The sequence below is a fragment of the Bos mutus genome, chromosome 5 (genome assembly GCF_027580195.1).
Source record: "Bos mutus isolate GX-2022 chromosome 5, NWIPB_WYAK_1.1, whole genome shotgun sequence".
Lineage (NCBI taxonomy): Eukaryota > Metazoa > Chordata > Mammalia > Artiodactyla > Bovidae > Bos > Bos mutus.
Genome location: NC_091621.1, coordinates 7698654 through 7717714, shown reverse-complemented (window position 1 = coordinate 7717714; position 19061 = coordinate 7698654). Strand labels below are relative to the sequence as shown.

The following is a 19061-nucleotide window of genomic DNA, read 5'->3' as shown; positions in this document are numbered from 1 at the left end:
GGAGAGCTAGAATCAATTTTCTCTGCAATTGCTTCTCATTCTGAACTTATTCTTTTAAAATAATTGTGCTTCCTACAGGTGAAAAGGTAAACTGTGCCTTGAAGCTAGCAAAGTTAAAAGTAAGACTATAAATGAGGTAAAAATTCAAGGCACAGAAACTACTAGTTTCATTTCTAACATGTATCAAATCTACTATGGCTTATAGTTTTTGAAACTGAATGGGAAAGCTATTAAAAGGCAGTGATCATGTGTGTGTGTGTGTGTGTGTGTGTGTGCAGACTTCATTGAGAGGCGAAAGTTTTGATCACCTTTTTTTCCTTCTTATTTTGAACAGTCCATATTTTACTAAGCTTTCTTATTTTGTCTCCTGTGATTTTTTGCAATCTTTAGACAAGTCACTTATTGCTTTCTGACCATTTCAGCCCCACTGTGGATAACTCTGAAGTTTCACCAATGCATTTTTGTCCCCTTTATTAATTGACATTTATTAAGACCTTCCACGGTCTTCCCTGGTGGCATAGACAGTAAAGAATCCATCTGCTAAGCAGGAGACGCAGGCTCAGTCGCTGGGTGGGGAAGATCCCCTGGAGAAGGAAATGGCAAACCATTCCAGTATTCTTGCCTGGGAAATCTCTTGGACAAGGGAGCCAGGCAGGCTACAGTACAGGGGGTTGCAAAAGAGTTGGACATGACTTAGCAACTAAGCAACAACAAGCATTTCTAAATGTCAGTTTTTGAAGCAGTGTAAGATACAAACTACCTAGCCATAACCCAGCTTAAACAGGAGATAATATTTTTCTTTTAAAAAGTCATAGCCTAGAATAATATTTTTCAATAGATTTTAAATGGGAAAATCACAAGTTTAGTTGTTCTCAAATTTTTCTCGCAAAATAGTTTATTTGTGAGAGACAATCTCACGACACTCCTTGTGATTAAACTCAGAAAAAGTTTTAAAGATTGAAGAGTATTGTGCATCTACCATGTGTAACATGCCAAGGCTTTCCAGTGGTGAAAAAGATAATAAAGGTTCTTGACTTCATGAAGATGATATTTTAGTGGTAGATTCTCTGAAGCACAACTAAATGATATAACTTAGAAATTTAGAATTAAAATTTAGTTTCCTCCTTTCAGAAATTCACTGAACACTAATACTACACAGTTTTAATATTCTTCCATATATTTATTTTTTTGGACATAGCAAGATTAGCTGTCAGTAAAACATTACTATTGTTTCCTTAAAAACTGTTTACTGTGTATTGAACAAATAATAATACTAACACATGGAAATATATTGAATCCAATTGCTGTACCTTTTATATCCAGATGAAAAAAGCTAAGTACTGAGTAACACATGAAAATTTCAGAGACTAGCTTCCATCCAATACATAATTTCTTCCTGCCTAAGCTTTCACTTAGAACACACTAAATTATCTTCAGTAGGACTAAAAATCACTACAAAATAAAATAGCCAGTATAAAATACTTTATAATATTTCAGTACCAAAATCAAGAACTGTTCTAACTTACCTTTAATGTGAAGTAAAGAAACAGCTTGGAGAAGGAAAAGGCAACCCACTCCAGTATTCTTGCCTGGAAAATCCCATGAACAGAGTAACCTGTGCTACAGTCCTTGGGGTTGCAAACAGTTGGACACAACTTAGCAACTGAGCAGAGCAAAAAAATAGTTATCAAAATAGTTCCTTTGCAGGGTATTTGAACCCTAGATGAACACCAGAGAAAAAGTCCACTTCCAGTTTTAGAATCATAGCTTGTCAATGAGTTCTTCAAAGGCATGAGGAAATAGAGGAAAGAAAATCCCCCTTTCAAAGCAATGAAACCGCAGACACATTCAGACCAAATTCTTCTTTCCACCCGCCTGGCATACTTGGGCGGGTATTATTACACCCATTAATAGATTAGTGACAGCTGTTTAAAGACACGTTAGCATTTGAATTATATTTCAAGGCTGGAAGGGATCTTGATTCATCCAGTTTAACTCCTCATTGTCAGAGTAAAACCAACGTCCAAAGAAGAGAAGAGACTTATGCAAGATGACATTATTAGCAAGTGGCAGAACTGACCACCAGAAATCAGGGCTTCTCAAACTTGAGGTAGCTTGGCTGGGCATAAGAGAATAAACTGTAGTGCTTTAAAACACAAGTCTCTGTCCCATCCCCAGATATTTTATTTGGGTAAAGACCCTAACACTGGGAAAAAGTGAGGGAAGGAGAAGAAGGCGGGGGCAGAGGATGAGATAGTTGAATGGTATCACTGACTCGCAATGGACATGAGTTTGAGCAAACTCAGGGAGACTGTGAAGGAGAGGGTAGCCTGGCATGCTTCAGTCCATGGGGTTGCAAAGAGTCAGATGTGACTGAACAACAACAAGGCTCAGATTGTGCCTAGGATTTACTGTTGATAATGATACAACTGGTCTGAGAATCACACTTGCAGAAGTATTATAAAAATCATTGATGATTTAACTATTTCCATGATAAAATGATAAAGTGGGGTGAGAATTTCAAACCAAAGCTTTTAAGACACTGCTTTTGTCCCCACTGTTTCTTATATTTGTGTAGTCACATAAAATGCACAAGCAACAAAAGTCAAAATCTGTCAACTGCCCAGACTTGACTTAGATTATCACAATGATCCCCTGCAATGGATGGGAAATCTGAAACTCTGATCATTCTTTCGCGTTATAAGTTTATCCAGCTAATATATTTCTAAGGCAATGAGAGGATTATTTCATTCCAAGAAACTACAAAATTGAGAAAACTCTAAAGTTTTTCTTAATGAATTTAAAATTCTCAAATTTGTCGAAGATTTGCTATTTAATAATGTATTAATTCAATGAATATTTACTGAAAATCTACCAGTTGGGATTTTAATTAACATCTACTGCATCTTAAAGGGGCTTCTTGGGTAGTGCTAGTGGTAAAGAACCCACCTGCGAATGGAGGAAACTTAAGAGACTTGGATTCTATCCCTGGGTTAGGAAGATCCCCTGGAGGAAGAAATGGCAACCCACTCCAGTATTCTTGCTTGAAGAAACCCATGAACAGAGGAACCTGGTGGGCTACAGTCCATGGGGTTGCAAAAAGTCAGACATGACTGAAGTGACTTAGCATGTATGCATTGCATCTTAAATGTCTTCAAAATGTCTCCCCAAACAGACTTGACAATTGATTGATTGGAAAATGATACTGCAAGTTGAATCAGATGGAAAGTTCTACCACCTTCCATACCAGTGTTTATGATGATAATAAAACATACAGAAATATTTTGATATTACATTATGAATTTTAATATTTGTATTGATTTTAATAGGCTTCTGAATTAAAGAAAATCTACATAGGCAAAATAACAAAGCAGTAAGTAGAATCATAGTTCCCTGAAACAGAAAAAGACTTTTGTAGGTTAAAATTTATATTAAATCCAGAAATTCAATTCTGATAGGCTTGTGTTTCACAGTGAGGGATAGATCCCTTTAGGAATTCTCTACAGCAAATGAAAGTATTTAGGAAGGTTGAATAAAACAGGTCCCAAATTTTCATTAACTTTGATGAAATGTGACAGGTTATTGATTTTTAATTCAATTCAGAGTATGAGATTATCATCTCTAAATCACAGATGATCCCAAAAGATCTACCATTATGCTTTTGGGTATTATTAATATGCTGTCATTTCATATGATTTTATTTGTTGACCCGCCAACTTGCTCTCGAAAGGATTTAAGGCTGTCATTTTGAATTAAGACTTGTTTTTTACACTTTTTAAGATGAAATAAAAGAAGTAGGTGGATTTCCATTGAGAGATTCTCAGTTTAGGTTCTGTCCGTGACTTCACTTTAATTTCTGGAGGGCACTGCAAAGGATCTCAACTTCACCTACAAAGAAAAACAAAGGAGCCACTTATACTGTAAACAAACACCCTTCAAGTATCTGCAGTGTGTAAAAGGCTAGGGAATCAGTGGGGTGTGTGGATACACTAGGTACTACCCCAATCTTCAAGGAGCTGACAGCTTAGTTAGGGTGATAAAATCTGAGCCATTACAGATGATTCCAAGTTGTAGGAAGTGCTTAAGAGCTATTAATGTAATTAAGATTCTTCTTTCCATAGTCTATTTCTCAGGGAAGGAGTTAATAGTTTTCTCCCCAGGGAAATCACTAGCTTTTAAGTTTCCTTTTCACATGACCATCCACAGATGCTCGCAAGGGGCTAAGCCACAGAACCTAAAAGTAGGGTTCACATAGCCCCCCATCCCCACTCCATGTCAGGATTCACTGGGGCTTCATTACAAATACAAATCCCTGACTCATATCACACATTCAGGGATAGTCTTGGAGTACAACTCAGGACTATCCATTTCTAACTAGCTCTCCAAGTGATTCTGAGACACACGAGGTTGGAGAAGGCATGGTCCAAGCAGATAACTCAGCCTAGATCGCCAGACCACCAGACTAAGTAAGGTATGATGGAGTCACTTTCATTCATGCAGGTTCTCACATGCCATGGGGCCACAAGGACACAGACTCTTCATAGAAGTGGAAGGGGACTTGGAGACAGACCAGCCTTATTCCTGCCTAGGTCCTGAGGACAGTATAGAGATGATGGGGCCTTATATAAGGTCACAAAACTCTAAGGACCCTCCAGTTCCTAAATCTGTCATTCAGTGATTTTTAGAAACCTCTTATAAATAATAGTCTTTTAAAGTATTTTCGCTTTCTCAGGGGAAATGAGAAAGAGAGAAGAAAAAACAGCTATGGCCTAACCCTTCTCTCTCACACCCCAGCCTCCAGAGCCCTTGGCTGGCCTCTTCGGTGAACAGGTTATTCCAGCTGAGTGTTCAAGATGGCATCTATGGGAGGGAATCAGCCTTGGACTTTATCAAAATGGCTCATTATGGGAGGGAGGCCATACCTGATGTGAATGAGTATAATGGGCTAGTTCTACATATTAGCAGTGGTCTCAGGCAACATCACAGGGGTAGAGAGGGATACGCCAAGCCCACCAGCCCTTCTGGCCTTTGTTAGAACATTTTTACAGATAGAAACTCCCCACCCCTCGGACTAGAACTTCTCCCTTTAAGCTTGATCCTTTGGTGGTTTTTTCCATTCATTCAATAGCTCTTGAGTACTTAATATGATCTTTAGGAATATGGATAACTGCTGTGGATTTGACAGCAAACCTGACATGGCCCTCTGCTAAAGTCTAGTTTGAGAGACAGACAAGCAAACAATTATAAAATAAAAATAAAATAAAAAACCTATGATAAGTGCTCTGAGAGAGGGATCTATGGGAAGGCCAAAACGTAGGAGGGACACCCAAACCAGGCTTACCCTAAGAAGAGACATGTATGAAGATTAAAAGATAAACTGGGATGGGGTCCCTAAATGGGAGTGGTAAAGAGAGTATTTTAAACAAAAACTGTATAGGCAAAGGCCAGGGGAAAGCATGGGAACTAAGAGCTGGTCAGTGTTGCTCGAGGGGAATTTGAAGGCTAGAAAGAATCAGGAGATGAACACAATAGCACAATGACTTTTTAAGAACAACTATTATAATATTCTTGTTGTCCAGAAAAAATAAAAGGTCAATGGATGAACTACTCTGTGGCTGATAAAGTAGATAAAAATTTATCCTTAGGAGCTGGTATTCCAGGCAGAGTAAGGTCCAGTGGACACTTAGAGGGAAAGGAGTGAAAATGCAAAGGAGAAAGAGGAACGTGGCAGCAACAAGCCAGGGTGGAAAGGTGGTGGGTCATCAGAGGTGGCATGGGGTCCAGGAAGGTCAAAGCAGAAAGGACACTCAAGGCAATTCTGGCTTTTTATTGCTAAGTTTTTCTCTCTCAATAAGTCAGTGGCTTCCCTGGAAATGCTTTTCTTAAATATTTAATACATTTCTTACTGTTCCTCTGACGAAGGTAAGAAAACACAATCCTCTATGAGAGAATGGCCTCGAAGGGCATATGTTACTTACTACTGATGGAGTCAGCCAAAATCTTAAGTTGCTGGGTGTTGTCCAAGACCTCAATCCGTTGAGTGTATGGGTCATAATGAACTGAGAAGGGCCGTGGAATTGTGGCAGCAAAGTTCCTGAAACCAAAATCATAGGTCTGAATGAAGGCTACCATTTGGGGAAAAATAATTTTAAAAGATTTTTCATTGGCATTCACTTGGTTATTAGTAGCATTGAAACCTCACCAGGGGCTTTAGTACTGGGCTGAGAAGTGAAATGGAGTTTTAGGTCTTCTTTGGGAAGCCTTTGTATGTGGTAGGTGTGTCTGTGTGTATACAAACACACTTATGCACATGCCTCCAAAATGTCAGAAGTAGCTTACAATAAAAGCACAGTATACAATAAGACCAAATTCTTATCATTAAACAAAATAAAAGGAGTAAGTAAAACCTAGCCAAAGAATGTTATAGAAGAAAAAAAAAATCTCTGAGATGCTTGACCATCAATGCAAAGAAAGAAACATGGTTCCCAAAGTTGAAGACAACACTATGAATGAAACTCAACATGGATTGAGGGCCTCCTATGTTTGAGAACCATAGCAAGTTTCAACTGTTTTATACTCTTAACAACTATTATCACTAAATTAGTCTTCATAAAAACCTTAAGAGGAAGGTACCATTTTACTATTCCCATTTTATGATGAGGAAACCGAGGCTTGAGGAAGCTAAATAACTACTAAGGCCATGCTGGCAATACATTATAAAGAAGGGAAAGGACACGGGTAGTCTGAATCTGGCCTGGCCCTCCCTGGCGCATCACTCCTGGGCCTGGGAGGAATCTTTTATTAGTGACTATGGATGCATGAAGAATAAGTGGTTAAGTATCCTTCCCCATCTCTTCTTTGGAAAAAGCTTTCTCAGTGCAGCTGGTGACATGAACCAGAATAGTAGTAGACGCCTGTGGCTCTGCCTGCTCTTCCTCTCTTCCCTCTTATTCCCAGGCGCCCCTTATTTTTTCTGTGGGGAATCGACCTCCCCCACTGCGGGTATATGAATTGAACTATCAGTCTGAGGCCCACTCAGCCCTCCTCAGATCAAGCAGCCAGGTGTGTGAACAAACTCAGACCCATCTCTGCTAGAACTTGAATACCGAAATTGAAAATGGTTGGCATGGTTTCTTTTAGTCGGGATGCTCTGAGGGTATCCCAGAGATGCTCAGATCCCTTCCTTTTTTGAACTGTGTTCTTTAGAATTCTCTTTCATTCTGTGAGCCAGCTCTCAGCAGATGAGAGCTTTTGTGTCTCCTCTGGGCTCTAGACACTAGCAGTGAGTGAGTGCGCTCCGTCATGTCCAACTCTCTGCCACCCCATGGACTATATAGCCCACCAGGCTCCTCCACCCATGGGATTTTCCAGGCAAGAATACTGGAGTGGGTTGCCATTTCCTCCTCCAGGGGATCTTCCTGACCCAGGGAATGGACCCGTGTCTCCTGCATTACAGGCAGGTTCTTTACCACCGAGTCACCAGGGGAAGTGAACACTAGCAGAGCTGGTGGGATTTCAAAGAGAGGCCCATGTCCTGGCAAGGTCTTCCCTGTTGGCCTGGGGCTGAGAACTTCCTGAAGGGCCTGTCCATATGGGAATCTCAGTGCAACTCAGCAGTTAAGAGTACTGGCTCTGAGTTCCACTGCCTGAGTCCACACCCTGGGCCAGCCACTTACTAGCTGTATGACTCTGAGTGAGTTACTTACCCCTTCAATGTTTCTGTACCCCTATCTGCAATTTGTGATCTTATTTAATGACTAAATGAATTAATATCTGAAAAGCACCGAGAACAGTGTTTGGTACAAAATAGCTACCAGGCATCTAGAAAAGTTAAAGTGTTAGTCTCTCACATGTGTCCGACACCATGGCATGTAGCCCACCAGGCTCCTTGGTCCATGGGACTCTCCTGGCAAGAATACTGGAGTGGCTAGTCATTCCCTTCTCCAGGGGATCTTCCCGACCCCAGGGGTCAAACCCCTGTCTCATTCATTGCAGGTGGATTCTTTACTGTCTGAACCACCTTACCTGTGACTATAATTACCTTGGTGGATTAATGCATGAACTCACAAAAATCCATAACCCTAAAGGAGTCCCAGGAATGGCAAAGTGGAACCTTTAGGGCTACAGGAAGACTAGGTTCCCAGTAAGGGTGAAAATTTAGGAGAAAAATGGGAAAGAATGGCAGGAAGGACCTAAGGGCCCTGGAGAAAAGAGTAAAGGGAATCATTTGGGGTCAAAGAAAGTACATTTGTGGGCTACCATTTTACTGTTGGTTACCTAAGTCTGGTGCATTCAAAGCTGACATGCCCAGCTTCATGGGATCCCAGAAGCCTGTAAGACTTATATTTATTATGCATCACTGCTAAGATATAGCAAAAGAAGTGGTAAAAATGGATTCATGGTTGCCCTGTCTAAGTAGACCTTCTGCCCAGACTATCTCCTGCTGGGAGCAGTGTGGCTCTAGCAGGTTGATGGCAGAGCCATCTTCTTGGAGGGCTGAGAGTCTCAGAGTCTTGGTACCACTCCACCAGTCTGGTGCTGAATTGCCTCTGCGATTGGCACATTTGCCAATTACTCACTAATTCAGAGGATGAGATGGTTGGATGGCATCACGACCCAATAGACATGAGTTTGAGCAAACTCCAGGAGACAGTGAAGGACAAGCAAGTCTGGTGTGCTGCAGTCTGTGCGGTCGCAAAGAGCCTGACATGACTTAGCAACTGGACAATAGCAATACCGAGTGCTTGCTATGTGTCTGGCACTGTTCCTGAAGTGGAAGGAAAGAACAGAAAGGACAAAACTCCCTATCCTCATAGACCTTAAATCATACAAGATTTTAGACATTAATAAGTACTAGGGATAAAAGTAAATCACAGCGTGGGTAAGGACTACTTGGGGGGAGAGGGCTGGGTAGTGATTTTAAGGAAGTTGGTTAGAGAAAGACACACAAAAAAGGGTAAGTGTGGGTAAAGGCGTCAAGGCTGTAGAATCAAGATTTCCAGGAGAAATATCAATAACCTCAGACATGCAGATGACACCACCCTCATGGCAGAAAGTGAAGAGGAACTAAAAAGCCTCTTGATGAAAGTGAAAGAGGAGTCAAAAAGTTGCCTTAAAGCTCAACATTCAGAAAACGAAGATCATGGCATCTGGCCCCATCACTTCATGGGAAATAGACGGGGAAACAGTGGAAACAGTGTCAGACTTTATTTTGGGGGGATCCAAAATCACTGCAGATGGTGACCACAGCCATGAAATTAAAAGATGCTTACTCCTTGGAAGAAAAGTTATGACCAACCTAGATAGCATATTGAAAAGCAGAGACATTACTTTGCCAACAAAGGTTCGTCTAGTCAAGGCTATGGTTTTTCCAGTGGTCATGTATGGATGCGAGAGTTGGACTGTGAAGAAGGCTGAGCACCGAAGAATTGATGCTTTTGAACTGTGGTATTGGAGAAGACTCTTGAGAGTCCCTTGGACTGCAAGGAGATCCAACCAGTCCATTCTGAAGGAGATCAGCCCTGGGATTTCTTTGGAAGGAATGATGCTGAAGCTGAAACTGCAGTACTTTGGCCACCTCATGCGAAGAGTTGACTCATTGGAAAAGACTCTGATGCTGGGCGGGATTGGGGGCAGGAGGAGAAGGGGATGACAGAGGATGAGATGGCTGGATGGCATCACTGACTCGATGGACATGAGTCTGAGTGAACTCCGGGAGTTGGTGATGGACAGGGAGACCTGGCGTGCTGCGATTCATGGGGTGGCAAAGAGTTGGACACGACTGAGCAACTGAACTGAACTGAACTGAAAGGCTGAAGGGGTGGGGGGTGAGTTATGCACATACGTGGGAGATTAAAGTGACAAGGGACTTTGTGGGGTGAGAAGACACCTAGGGCTGTTTGACGGGGGTACCTCTGTGGCCACTCTGAACATAGCAGAGTTCAGGGGTGGACCTGGTGGCCGCACTGAGCAAGGATAAGGTGGTAGGCCTGTCTGCAGGGATCATCATGTTTGGCTAACAAGCTATGAAATGGGGTCCTGCAAAGGAAGGCACTTCTCTCAACAGGGAGTGGAAAGAGAGAGGGTGGGGAGAGAATACTGTCCGATGCACGCCGCTGCTGTAGGCACTGGAGTCCATTCTCCTGCCCAACCTCCCACAGGCCGGCGGCACCAGGTCAAGTCAGGAGGTCCCAAGGGCTGCTGGCCCACCGTGGTTACCATCTCACCTCACTTTCTCCTTGGCATCATTAAAACTCTCAGCCACATAATACAGAGGCTGGAACTCTGTGATCGTATACTCCTGGACAGCGGTCTTCTCCAGTTCCAGAGGAAGGAGCTTTGGCTTGTCTGATAGGCAATACTGCGGGTCCCAAATGGAAAGTCGTCATGGTTACGTCAGGGCTGCTGGTCCCTGCCGCGTCCCCTAGGCTATTTGTGCATCCCCTCCCACCTTATCCTGATTCCTTCCATACCCTAGTCCCAATGCAGATGAACTAAATTATTTGCACATACTAGACAGTAATCAGGATCAAAAGGAATATTTTACCCCAACCATTTTCAGGTAAGGTTGATCAACAGAGGGTGTGGGAGCAGCCACATTTTCTAGCATGTGTTTGTCTATGTCCCAATGCACAGTTCAATCCTAGATTCAGGAGGCCCCTCTGGTTTGGAGACCTATGTATCTGCAGTTCAATTTCAATTTCTAAATCCCACAGTCATGACCAAATCATAGCTGCTAAGAGGTCAATCACTTGAGGAGAAACTCCAAGGTTCAGTTTCAAAGTGGATATAAGAGGGTTTTGACAGCATAAAGGGAAAATGAATGGTCTGCTGTACCTACCACTCTCAAATCCATCCATAGTTCCTGTTCAGTTCATACCTGTAATTCACCAAAGGATGACAGGAGCCCAGCACCATATGCCTTTATGGAGTCTCCTTGCTTGCAGAGCCCAAACTCCACAGTAAACCAGTAAATCTGAAATGGAAAGTCAAGTTGAAAGCATACACAAGGAAGCAGCAGGTGACCCAGGGCCAGAGACAAGGTGCCCAGGTGTGAGTTTGTGCAGGTCTATGCTCTGAATCAGCCTGATCTGGGGTCATGGTTTTGTGTGCTATGCCTTACCCTATCCAGTTACCTGTTGAATTAAGAGTTGGCTGAATGCAAGATGCTGAAGCTGAAACTCCAGTACTTTGGCCACTTGATATGAAGAATTGACTCCTTGGAAAAGACCCTGATGCTGGGAGGGATTGGGGGCAGGAGGAGAAGGGGATGACAGAGGATGAGATGGCTGGATGGCACCAACTCAATGGACATGAGTTTGAGCAGGCTCCAGGGATGACAGGGAGGCTGCTGTGCTGCAGTCCATGGGGTTGCAAAGAGTCAGACACGACTGAGTGATTGAACTGAACTGAACTGAATGCAAGATATGATGGGAAGTTGTGGGAGAGCATTAAGGAAGCCCCCAAAGGATACTCCCAACAAGCCACTCTCTATGACAGGAACTCCTCCACCCCTTCCGCTTTCTTCTCTGTGGCATCAGCTAGAGGGAGTTGCTCCCCCAAGTTGGTTGGAGTTACCAGACAATCCCATCAGGCTCAGTGGGAGGTAGGGAATTGGGTCATGATAGAATCAGTGAGGGAGTATCCTGTCATCTGTGTGGCTGAACCACGCCAACTCCATTTTGTCAGCTCCATCTAAGCCTGAAGTCCTAACCCTATCCTTTTCTGCATGGTTGAACTTTAGTCTACTCACAAGGACTGCACCAAATAAGTTCCTCATCAACTTTTATCCTTCTTATCTGATATAAAAACTTCATCTGATATATAAAAACTTTTGCTGAGGCAGATGGGTAATGCTTCTCAAGAAATAATGGTCATGAGACCTTCCGGGGGAGGAAAAAACCCCTACTCCTGACAGTGTGAACCTGCTTCTCTCTTAGTAATCAGATTCTACCCTTAGCTTTGGCCCCTTTAATTAATTAATAAATTTAATTTGGCTGCACTTGATCTTGTAGCGTTGGCCCCTTTAATCCCCCGTACCCTTTTTGTGGCATAGAGTGTGGTTGCCAAAGCCTCTGGCTGCTGTCTACCCACCCTTTCCTGCATGTAAGTTACCCACAATACAGAAGGTAGTAGTTCTGGAAAAGCTACCAGGGATGAGACAGGTGCTAAAGTTAAACGAGCTGATGGATACGAGCCACTAATCCAAGAATCGGTTTAAAATGCAGACTCTTAATGGTGACAAATAAAAGATCTTATTTGTGGTAAAAAAAAAAAAAGTTACCCACAATAAACTTCATCACTGCATTTTATTGAGTTATCTGCTTCCTTATTTGGCCTCAGAGTTCTAAGGTTATTATTCAATATCCCCACCATCCAAAAATCTGTGTTAAAACCCTGTCAGTCACTGCACTCAGCCTCCCAAAAAACCAAGTCTTTTTCTTTCAATAGCTCCCAGTGCAACATGTCCCAGATAAATGGCTTGGGAAATAAGGTCCTAGAATTGATTCCTGGGTCAGGAACATCCGCTGCAGAAGGGATAGGCTACCCACTCCAGGATTCTCAGGCTTCCCTTGTGGCTCAGCTGGTAAAGAATCCACCTGCAATGTGGGAGACCTAGGTTTGATCCCTGTTGGGAAGATCCCCTGGAGAAGAGAAAGGCTACCCACTCCTGTATTCTGGCCTGGAGAATTCCATGGATTGTATAGTCCATGGGATCGCAGAGAGTCAGACACGACTGAGTGACTTTCACTTTCTTTCCTACTATACGGCCAAGAGAAAGCCAAGGCCCAGGGTTTCAAGGGAAGTCTGTTTATTGCACTAGAGAATGTGAATGGCAACTCACTCCAGTACTCTTGCCTGGAAAATCCCATGGACAGAGGAGCCTGGTAGGCTGCAGTCCATGGGGTCGCAAAGAGTCGGACACGACTGAGTGACTTCACTTTCACTTTTCCCTTTCATGCATTGGAGAAGGAAATGGCAACCCACTCCAGTGTTCTTGCCTGGAGAATCCCAGGGACGGCAGGGCCTGGTGGGCTGCCATCTATGGGGTCGCACAGAGTCGGACACGACTGAAGCGACTTAGCAGCAGCAGCAACTGCAGAGAATGTGAAACCTGGGAAGGCTGTCAGAACAGAGTCAGTCTGAGCTCCTCACATACAGATGAGACATCTTTAACCCAGAGAGGTCAAGTTACATACATACAGTGACACAGCATCTCAAGGGCAGACCAAGGGGCCCAAGATTATTCCCAGATCAGTATATTAATAATAAGATTATTTTTGAGAAGCTAGGTTGGTAATGAATACTTTTATCATAATTACAGCAGGTAACTTAATGCTCTGTGTTTGAGTTTATTTTTTTCTTACAAATGAGAGGTTCGATCAAGTTCTGCAGTTTCCTTGAAAGTTGCTTTTTGTATCACCACAGCATCTGGCGTTTAAAAACTTACATCCACACAAATTTAACTCTTTTGATCCTCAAGATCCTCATGATGTACTTTTGAGATGGAAATGATATAAAAAATTGTATCCATTTTTAGAGGTGAGGGTGCAAAAGCTACTTGCCCAAGGTCTCAGAGCAGCTGGGCAGTGAGAAAGGATCTGGGAGGTTTCAACCTTCTCTTAAATTAAATTCACAAACTTCTAAACAGATATATCATAATGGCAGGGAAGCCTGGAGTGCTGCAGTCCATGGAATGGCAAAGAGTCAGACACAACTGAGCAACTGAACTGAACTGAACTGAATGATATGTGTGCATTAATCTGTAGTCCCTAGTTCCGTTATATAGTTTTATTTCTTTTCTTCCAAGCTGAGCATATTATTTAAAAATGTGGCCTAGAGGTTAGGGAGGGAATCACTCAAGTTGGAAAGGGGTCTACAGGAAGGAAAGCCCCTGCTGTGGTGCTCATCCATGGTGTCTATGGATGACAGTCATCATACTCCTGGGGAAGAGAGTGTTTGGTTAGAAGGGAAAAGCCAGTTCCCACTTCTACCTTGGATCTGAGAAAGGAAAGATCCAATGCTGGCTCCAGTGTTAGGTAGAAAGTAAATATTTTGTTTTCAAAGATGTGAATCTAGACGACTACCTACCCACTCAAGGGGGTTCTCAACGACTATCATTATAGCCTGTTGGTGCTTTCAAGACATACTGTTTAAAGTTACATGTAAACATCTGCATGTAGTTGATTTCAAAATCAAACCACTAAGAAGAAGTCAAAATGTGAAATGTCACTTGTGCAAATGTAAGCAAGGCATTCAGATTTTTTCTTTTTTCAAATGATCTGGCTTTCAGGAAAGCAGCAAAGTTTCAAAGGCCCAAGACATTCCCACCATCCACCAGGGAGAGAGGGTACTTACTGTTGCAAGTTTTTCAATGTACTCATCAGGTGCACCCAGGGAGGCAAGGCCAATCTCCTGTAACGGCAGAGAAACCGGCACTGACATGGCTGGGGTCTGCTGACCTTCAACCTTGACTCTCAGATCCAACCTCGTATTTGACCACAGGAAGGGGATGGGTGGCTAGATACATTCAGAAGGGCCCAGGTAGACTCTCAACTGTTCTGTCAAGGCTTCCCTGACCACACTTCACAGAATCACAGATCTCAAGGATGGAGGAAGCCTTTCTCCATCACTTGGTCCTCTATTCACTTTACAAAAGAGAAAACCAAGGCACAGAGAAAAGAGATGACCTGCTCAAGGTCACACGGTAGGTTGTGTCTAACGTTTCAAGTCCTGATTATCCTTCCACAGTTCAAGTGGAATATTCCTGGTGCACCAGATGGGACTTCATCAAGCCCCCTGAAGATACCATAGGAGACTTGCTGTGAAGTGCTTGACATCTGTCCAGGTATATGCATAGCTGGAGAGTCTGAGATGTCACGGGCCACCTCTTATTACAGGTCCCAACTCAGAAGCCCCTAGTGGTCTCTGACTCTTTTACAGCATTTGCTCCAGACTGATTTGCAGCAGACAAAGCACATACATATATATACAAATATATATATGTGTGTGTGCATATATATTATATTTCTTTCCTACTAATATGCATTCATTCATTCCAAAAATATTTATTGAATGCCTTCTATGTGACGGGCAATGTACAAAATTGATAAAGATTCCTGACTTTTACATTTAAGTGGATAAACAGTAAATAATAAGCATGTCATAAGGTGATAAGTTCTTCGGAAAGAAGAACTTTCTCTTGGAGAAAGGGACAAGGGGGATCCAGCGTGCCAGAGAAGCAGGGGTGGGGTCGGGGGCTTTGATTGCCCTATCCTTCATCTTCTGTTTTTGGCTGTACCGGGTCTTTGTTGCAGCTTGCAGGCTCAGTAAGTGCAGCATGCAGCTTCTCTAGGCATGCGGGATTAGTTGCTCTGCAGCATATGGCATCTTAGTTCCCCAACCAGGGATAGAATCGAACCTTCGAATGCCTGCATTGGAAGGCAGATTCTTAATCTCTGAACCATCAGAGAAGTCCCGAGGCTGTGATTTTAAATAAGGCTCCAGAATGGTTTTAAAAAATCACTGTGTTGCTGTTGTTCAATCTCGAAGTCATGTCAACTCTTTGCAACCCCATGGACTGAGGCATTCCAGGCTTCCTGTGCTTCACTCAATTTGCTCAAACTCATATCCATTGAATCGGTGATGCCATCCAACCATCTCATTCTCTGTCACCTCCTTTTCTTCTTGCCCTCAATCTTTCCCAGCATCAGGGCCTCTTCTAATGAGTCAGTCATCACATGAGGTGGCCAAAGTACTGGAGCTTCAGCTTTAGCGTCAGTCCTTCCAATGAACATTCAGGGTTGATTTCTTTTAGGATCGACTGGTTTGATCTCCCTATAGTCCAAGGGACTCTCAAAAGTCTTCTCAAGCACCACAATTTGAAAGCGTCATTGGAAAGGTGATATTTGAGCAAAGACTTGATGAAAGTGAGGCTGTTATTGGCTCTGATGATAGCGGAGGAAAGAGCATTGTACAGGCCAAATGCACAGCCCGTGAAAAATCCCTTTAAGGAGAGGCAATGTCCTCCTCCAGGGGATCTTCCCGACTCAGAGGCTGAACCCACGTCTCTTACGTCTCTTGAACTGGCAGGCGCGTTCTTTACCACTAGCACCACCCGGGAAGCCCAAGTCTAACAGAAGTCATCATCAATAAATGCAGGTTGAAAGGGTTCCCTGTTCTCATAGCCACTATTCTTTGTGAGCCCAGATCTTGCCTAAAACAAGGAACCCAAAGTGGTTCATCCCCAGTCCATTCTGCACTCCAGTGGGAAACTAGTCCTGCTTTTAGATCAAAAAAGAATATGCTCAGGGAACTCAAAATAACTCTCTGCTTTGGAACTGCCCAGGTCAAAATTGGAACCAGGAACATGGATGAGCCAGAAGCTCCTGTCTGCTGACTCAGGTAACTTCCAACCCCTCTGTGGGGATCCCCAAATTGGAAATGGCTTAAGGAGGATGGCCATTTAGCCTCTGACTGGGAAGTAAAACTTTTAGTAATGAGAATAAAAACTTCCAGTCCTAGTTTGATAGCAATCTATGACATCTTGGCAGCAGGAACCACACTTCTGAAAGTCAGCTACTCCTGTGGTGACACTTGCACAGCAAAGGTTCACCTAATTTCTAAACACTCCCACTTCTAAAAGTCCAACAATCTCTGAACTTCGCAATTCCCCCAAGCCCACATAAGGTGGCTCAGTGGCAAAGAATCTGCCTGCCAATGCAGGAGGCACAGGAGACAGGGGTTCAATCCCTCGGTTTGTTAGATCCCCTGGAGGAGGAAATGGCAACCCACTCTGGTATTCCTGCCTGGAGAATACCATGGACAGAGGAGCCTGGTGGGCTACAATCCATGGGGTCGCAAAGAGTCAGACATGACTGAGCATCTAACACACATAAAAGCAGTTGTTTTCTTTGTTTAGAGAGGCTGTGTCTAAAAAGTACAGTTTTTCCTTGTTCAGTAAGCAGTTAATTTTGCTCTCTGTTTATTTCAGCTGCCATGTAGCAGCCTCCTCATTCAAGAGTAGAAATAGTTCTTTCTTTCTGGCTAAAGGAATATGCTTAAGTGATTCACATACAATCCCATTACTATGAAACTCATCCTTGGCCCAGCATTTGCTCATAGGTCATTCTATTTGATCGTTATTCCTCCTTGTGAGGAAGGAGACTATCAGGAAGGGCTCTTTATTGATCCACTTCTGTGGTGACTGGCAACTTGCTCCGGGCTACTCAGCACTACCATTCCACTCTCCCACCATCCCAGTTGCCCAGCCATGGTTTGGGGCTGCCTCTCAGTGCCAGAAGAGAATTTGTAGGATTCTTTCACTCATCCAAAAAGCATTTTTGAGCCTGCTTACCACTGTAATAGATGAATCAAAGCTTAGCTTGCTGCCTTGATGATGGTGAGAAGGCAGCTGGCTCTTTATTTTTTGCCATGAGTCAGCCTATTGGCACTAGAGTCTTGGCAAATGCCATCTTACTTACTTAAAACATATACAAAAATGATTGCCTGATAAGGTAGAAAGTGGCAAAGACCCAAAATATGAGGGGAAAGATCCACGAGAACTTGGAAGAAGACAAGGTTACTTCTGCATGGGGATCTGGGAGGTTTTCACAGATGAAAAGGCTCTTAAACTACATCCAGTAGGACAGGTGAAATTAGCTAAGTCAATAACACACAATTCCTAGGACAACCAAATCACCAGCTCCATGCTGTGGTCCCTGAAACTGGTAATTAGCCAGCCCCATGGGACCACATTCCCACCTGTGATGGGGTCACAGAACTATACCTGGATTCCACCCTCGCAGAGGACATGGGAGCCCCTCCATGGGTTCAATTTATCTGAGCAATCCAGGTCTCACCCTGTAACTAGAAGTCTAGAGAAATTAACTGCTCACCTGGGAAAACTGGGCAAAGCTGCGATCCGAAAACAAGGGTACATGTCCCAAGAGCTCGTGGCATATGTCCCTGAAAAACAAAAAGCACAGAGCTTGGAGGGGAGGAGGGCTATAAGCTATGCAGGACTCAGTCTTTCTACACAAGGAATGGGCAGAAAGCAACAAGCAACTCATTCAGTCTTATAACCTCATTCCTAAGAATAAGGGGTATGTAAGGCTTGGTATCAGTTGAAACAAGATACAAGAGAAAAAGAAGAAGGGAAAAGAAATGTAAGGGACAGGACAGAACACAGTAGCCAGGGGATTTTGAGCGTATGCCCAGTGGGATGCAGAACAAAAGAGCCAGTACACCTATGGGCAGCCATACACCTGAATGAACTGTGGATCACAAACACTTCCCATCCCAAGTCTTCTCCTTGGTATTGACATCCCTGGGCAGATACAATATGCTCAGTTATTCTCCATGAGAACTAAATAATAATAGTAGAAGTAATAATAACAGTAACAACAACAATAATAATATTAATGATGCTCCTGTCTTATCCTGGAGGGGGCTGACACTGGTTACAGGAGGAAACTTACATTTATTTAACACTCTAGGTGCCAGATTTACTAGTAATAGGTCTTTTCTGATTTCTAGTAATGAATTTTGTAGGCTGGGAAAGATCATTTGGGGTATCCTGCTGACTGATCACATAAACTACTTCAGTTCTAGCTGTCTAAGGAGATGGCTACATGCAAAAATAAGAAGCATAGTGGCCAGACATTCTGTATCTTCAGCTGAGACCCAACCTAGGCAAAGAGATGAGAATCATCTAGATGTGATCCAGGAATCAGGAAGTGTTGAGACCACCTGGCTGTCATTTGTTCCTATTCCCATTTGGCATTTCATAGCTTTGACTTTTCTACAGTCTCTTTGGAATTTGAATGTGAACTCTCATTCTCTCATCTGAACCTTTGATTCAGAAGATGCCTAAATCTCCAATCAGTACAGTCTATTTGGATGGGGAAAATCCCCAGAAGAGATGAAATTCCCTTGTTGCACTATCATCAAACAATGCAGGCAATGAGTCCTGTGGACCAGCCCACAGTGAGTCCCAGCCTTGTTCCTGGAGCCGGGTGAGATGCAACTCACTGTGGCTAGAAACTGATAGCAAAAGGACA

General features: G+C 43.2%; 1 protein-coding gene across 1 annotated transcript in view; it reads right to left on the bottom strand.

The window, feature by feature from the left end:
- Positions 1-3338: 3338 nt before the first annotated feature.
- The window catches only part of PAH (phenylalanine hydroxylase), a 90406-nt gene continuing 74683 nt past the window's right edge, over positions 3339-19061 (bottom strand). Inside the window, exons 8-13 of the mRNA XM_005898615.3 lie at positions 17898-17967; positions 14359-14415; positions 10880-10975; positions 10227-10360; positions 5979-6094; positions 3339-3888 (exon numbers count right to left, since the gene is read on the bottom strand). Of these exons, the coding sequence (XP_005898677.1) occupies positions 3845-3888; positions 5979-6094; positions 10227-10360; positions 10880-10975; positions 14359-14415; positions 17898-17967 (517 nt within the window). The 3' untranslated portion in view covers positions 3339-3844. The remainder of the gene's footprint in view (positions 3889-5978; positions 6095-10226; positions 10361-10879; positions 10976-14358; positions 14416-17897; positions 17968-19061) is intronic.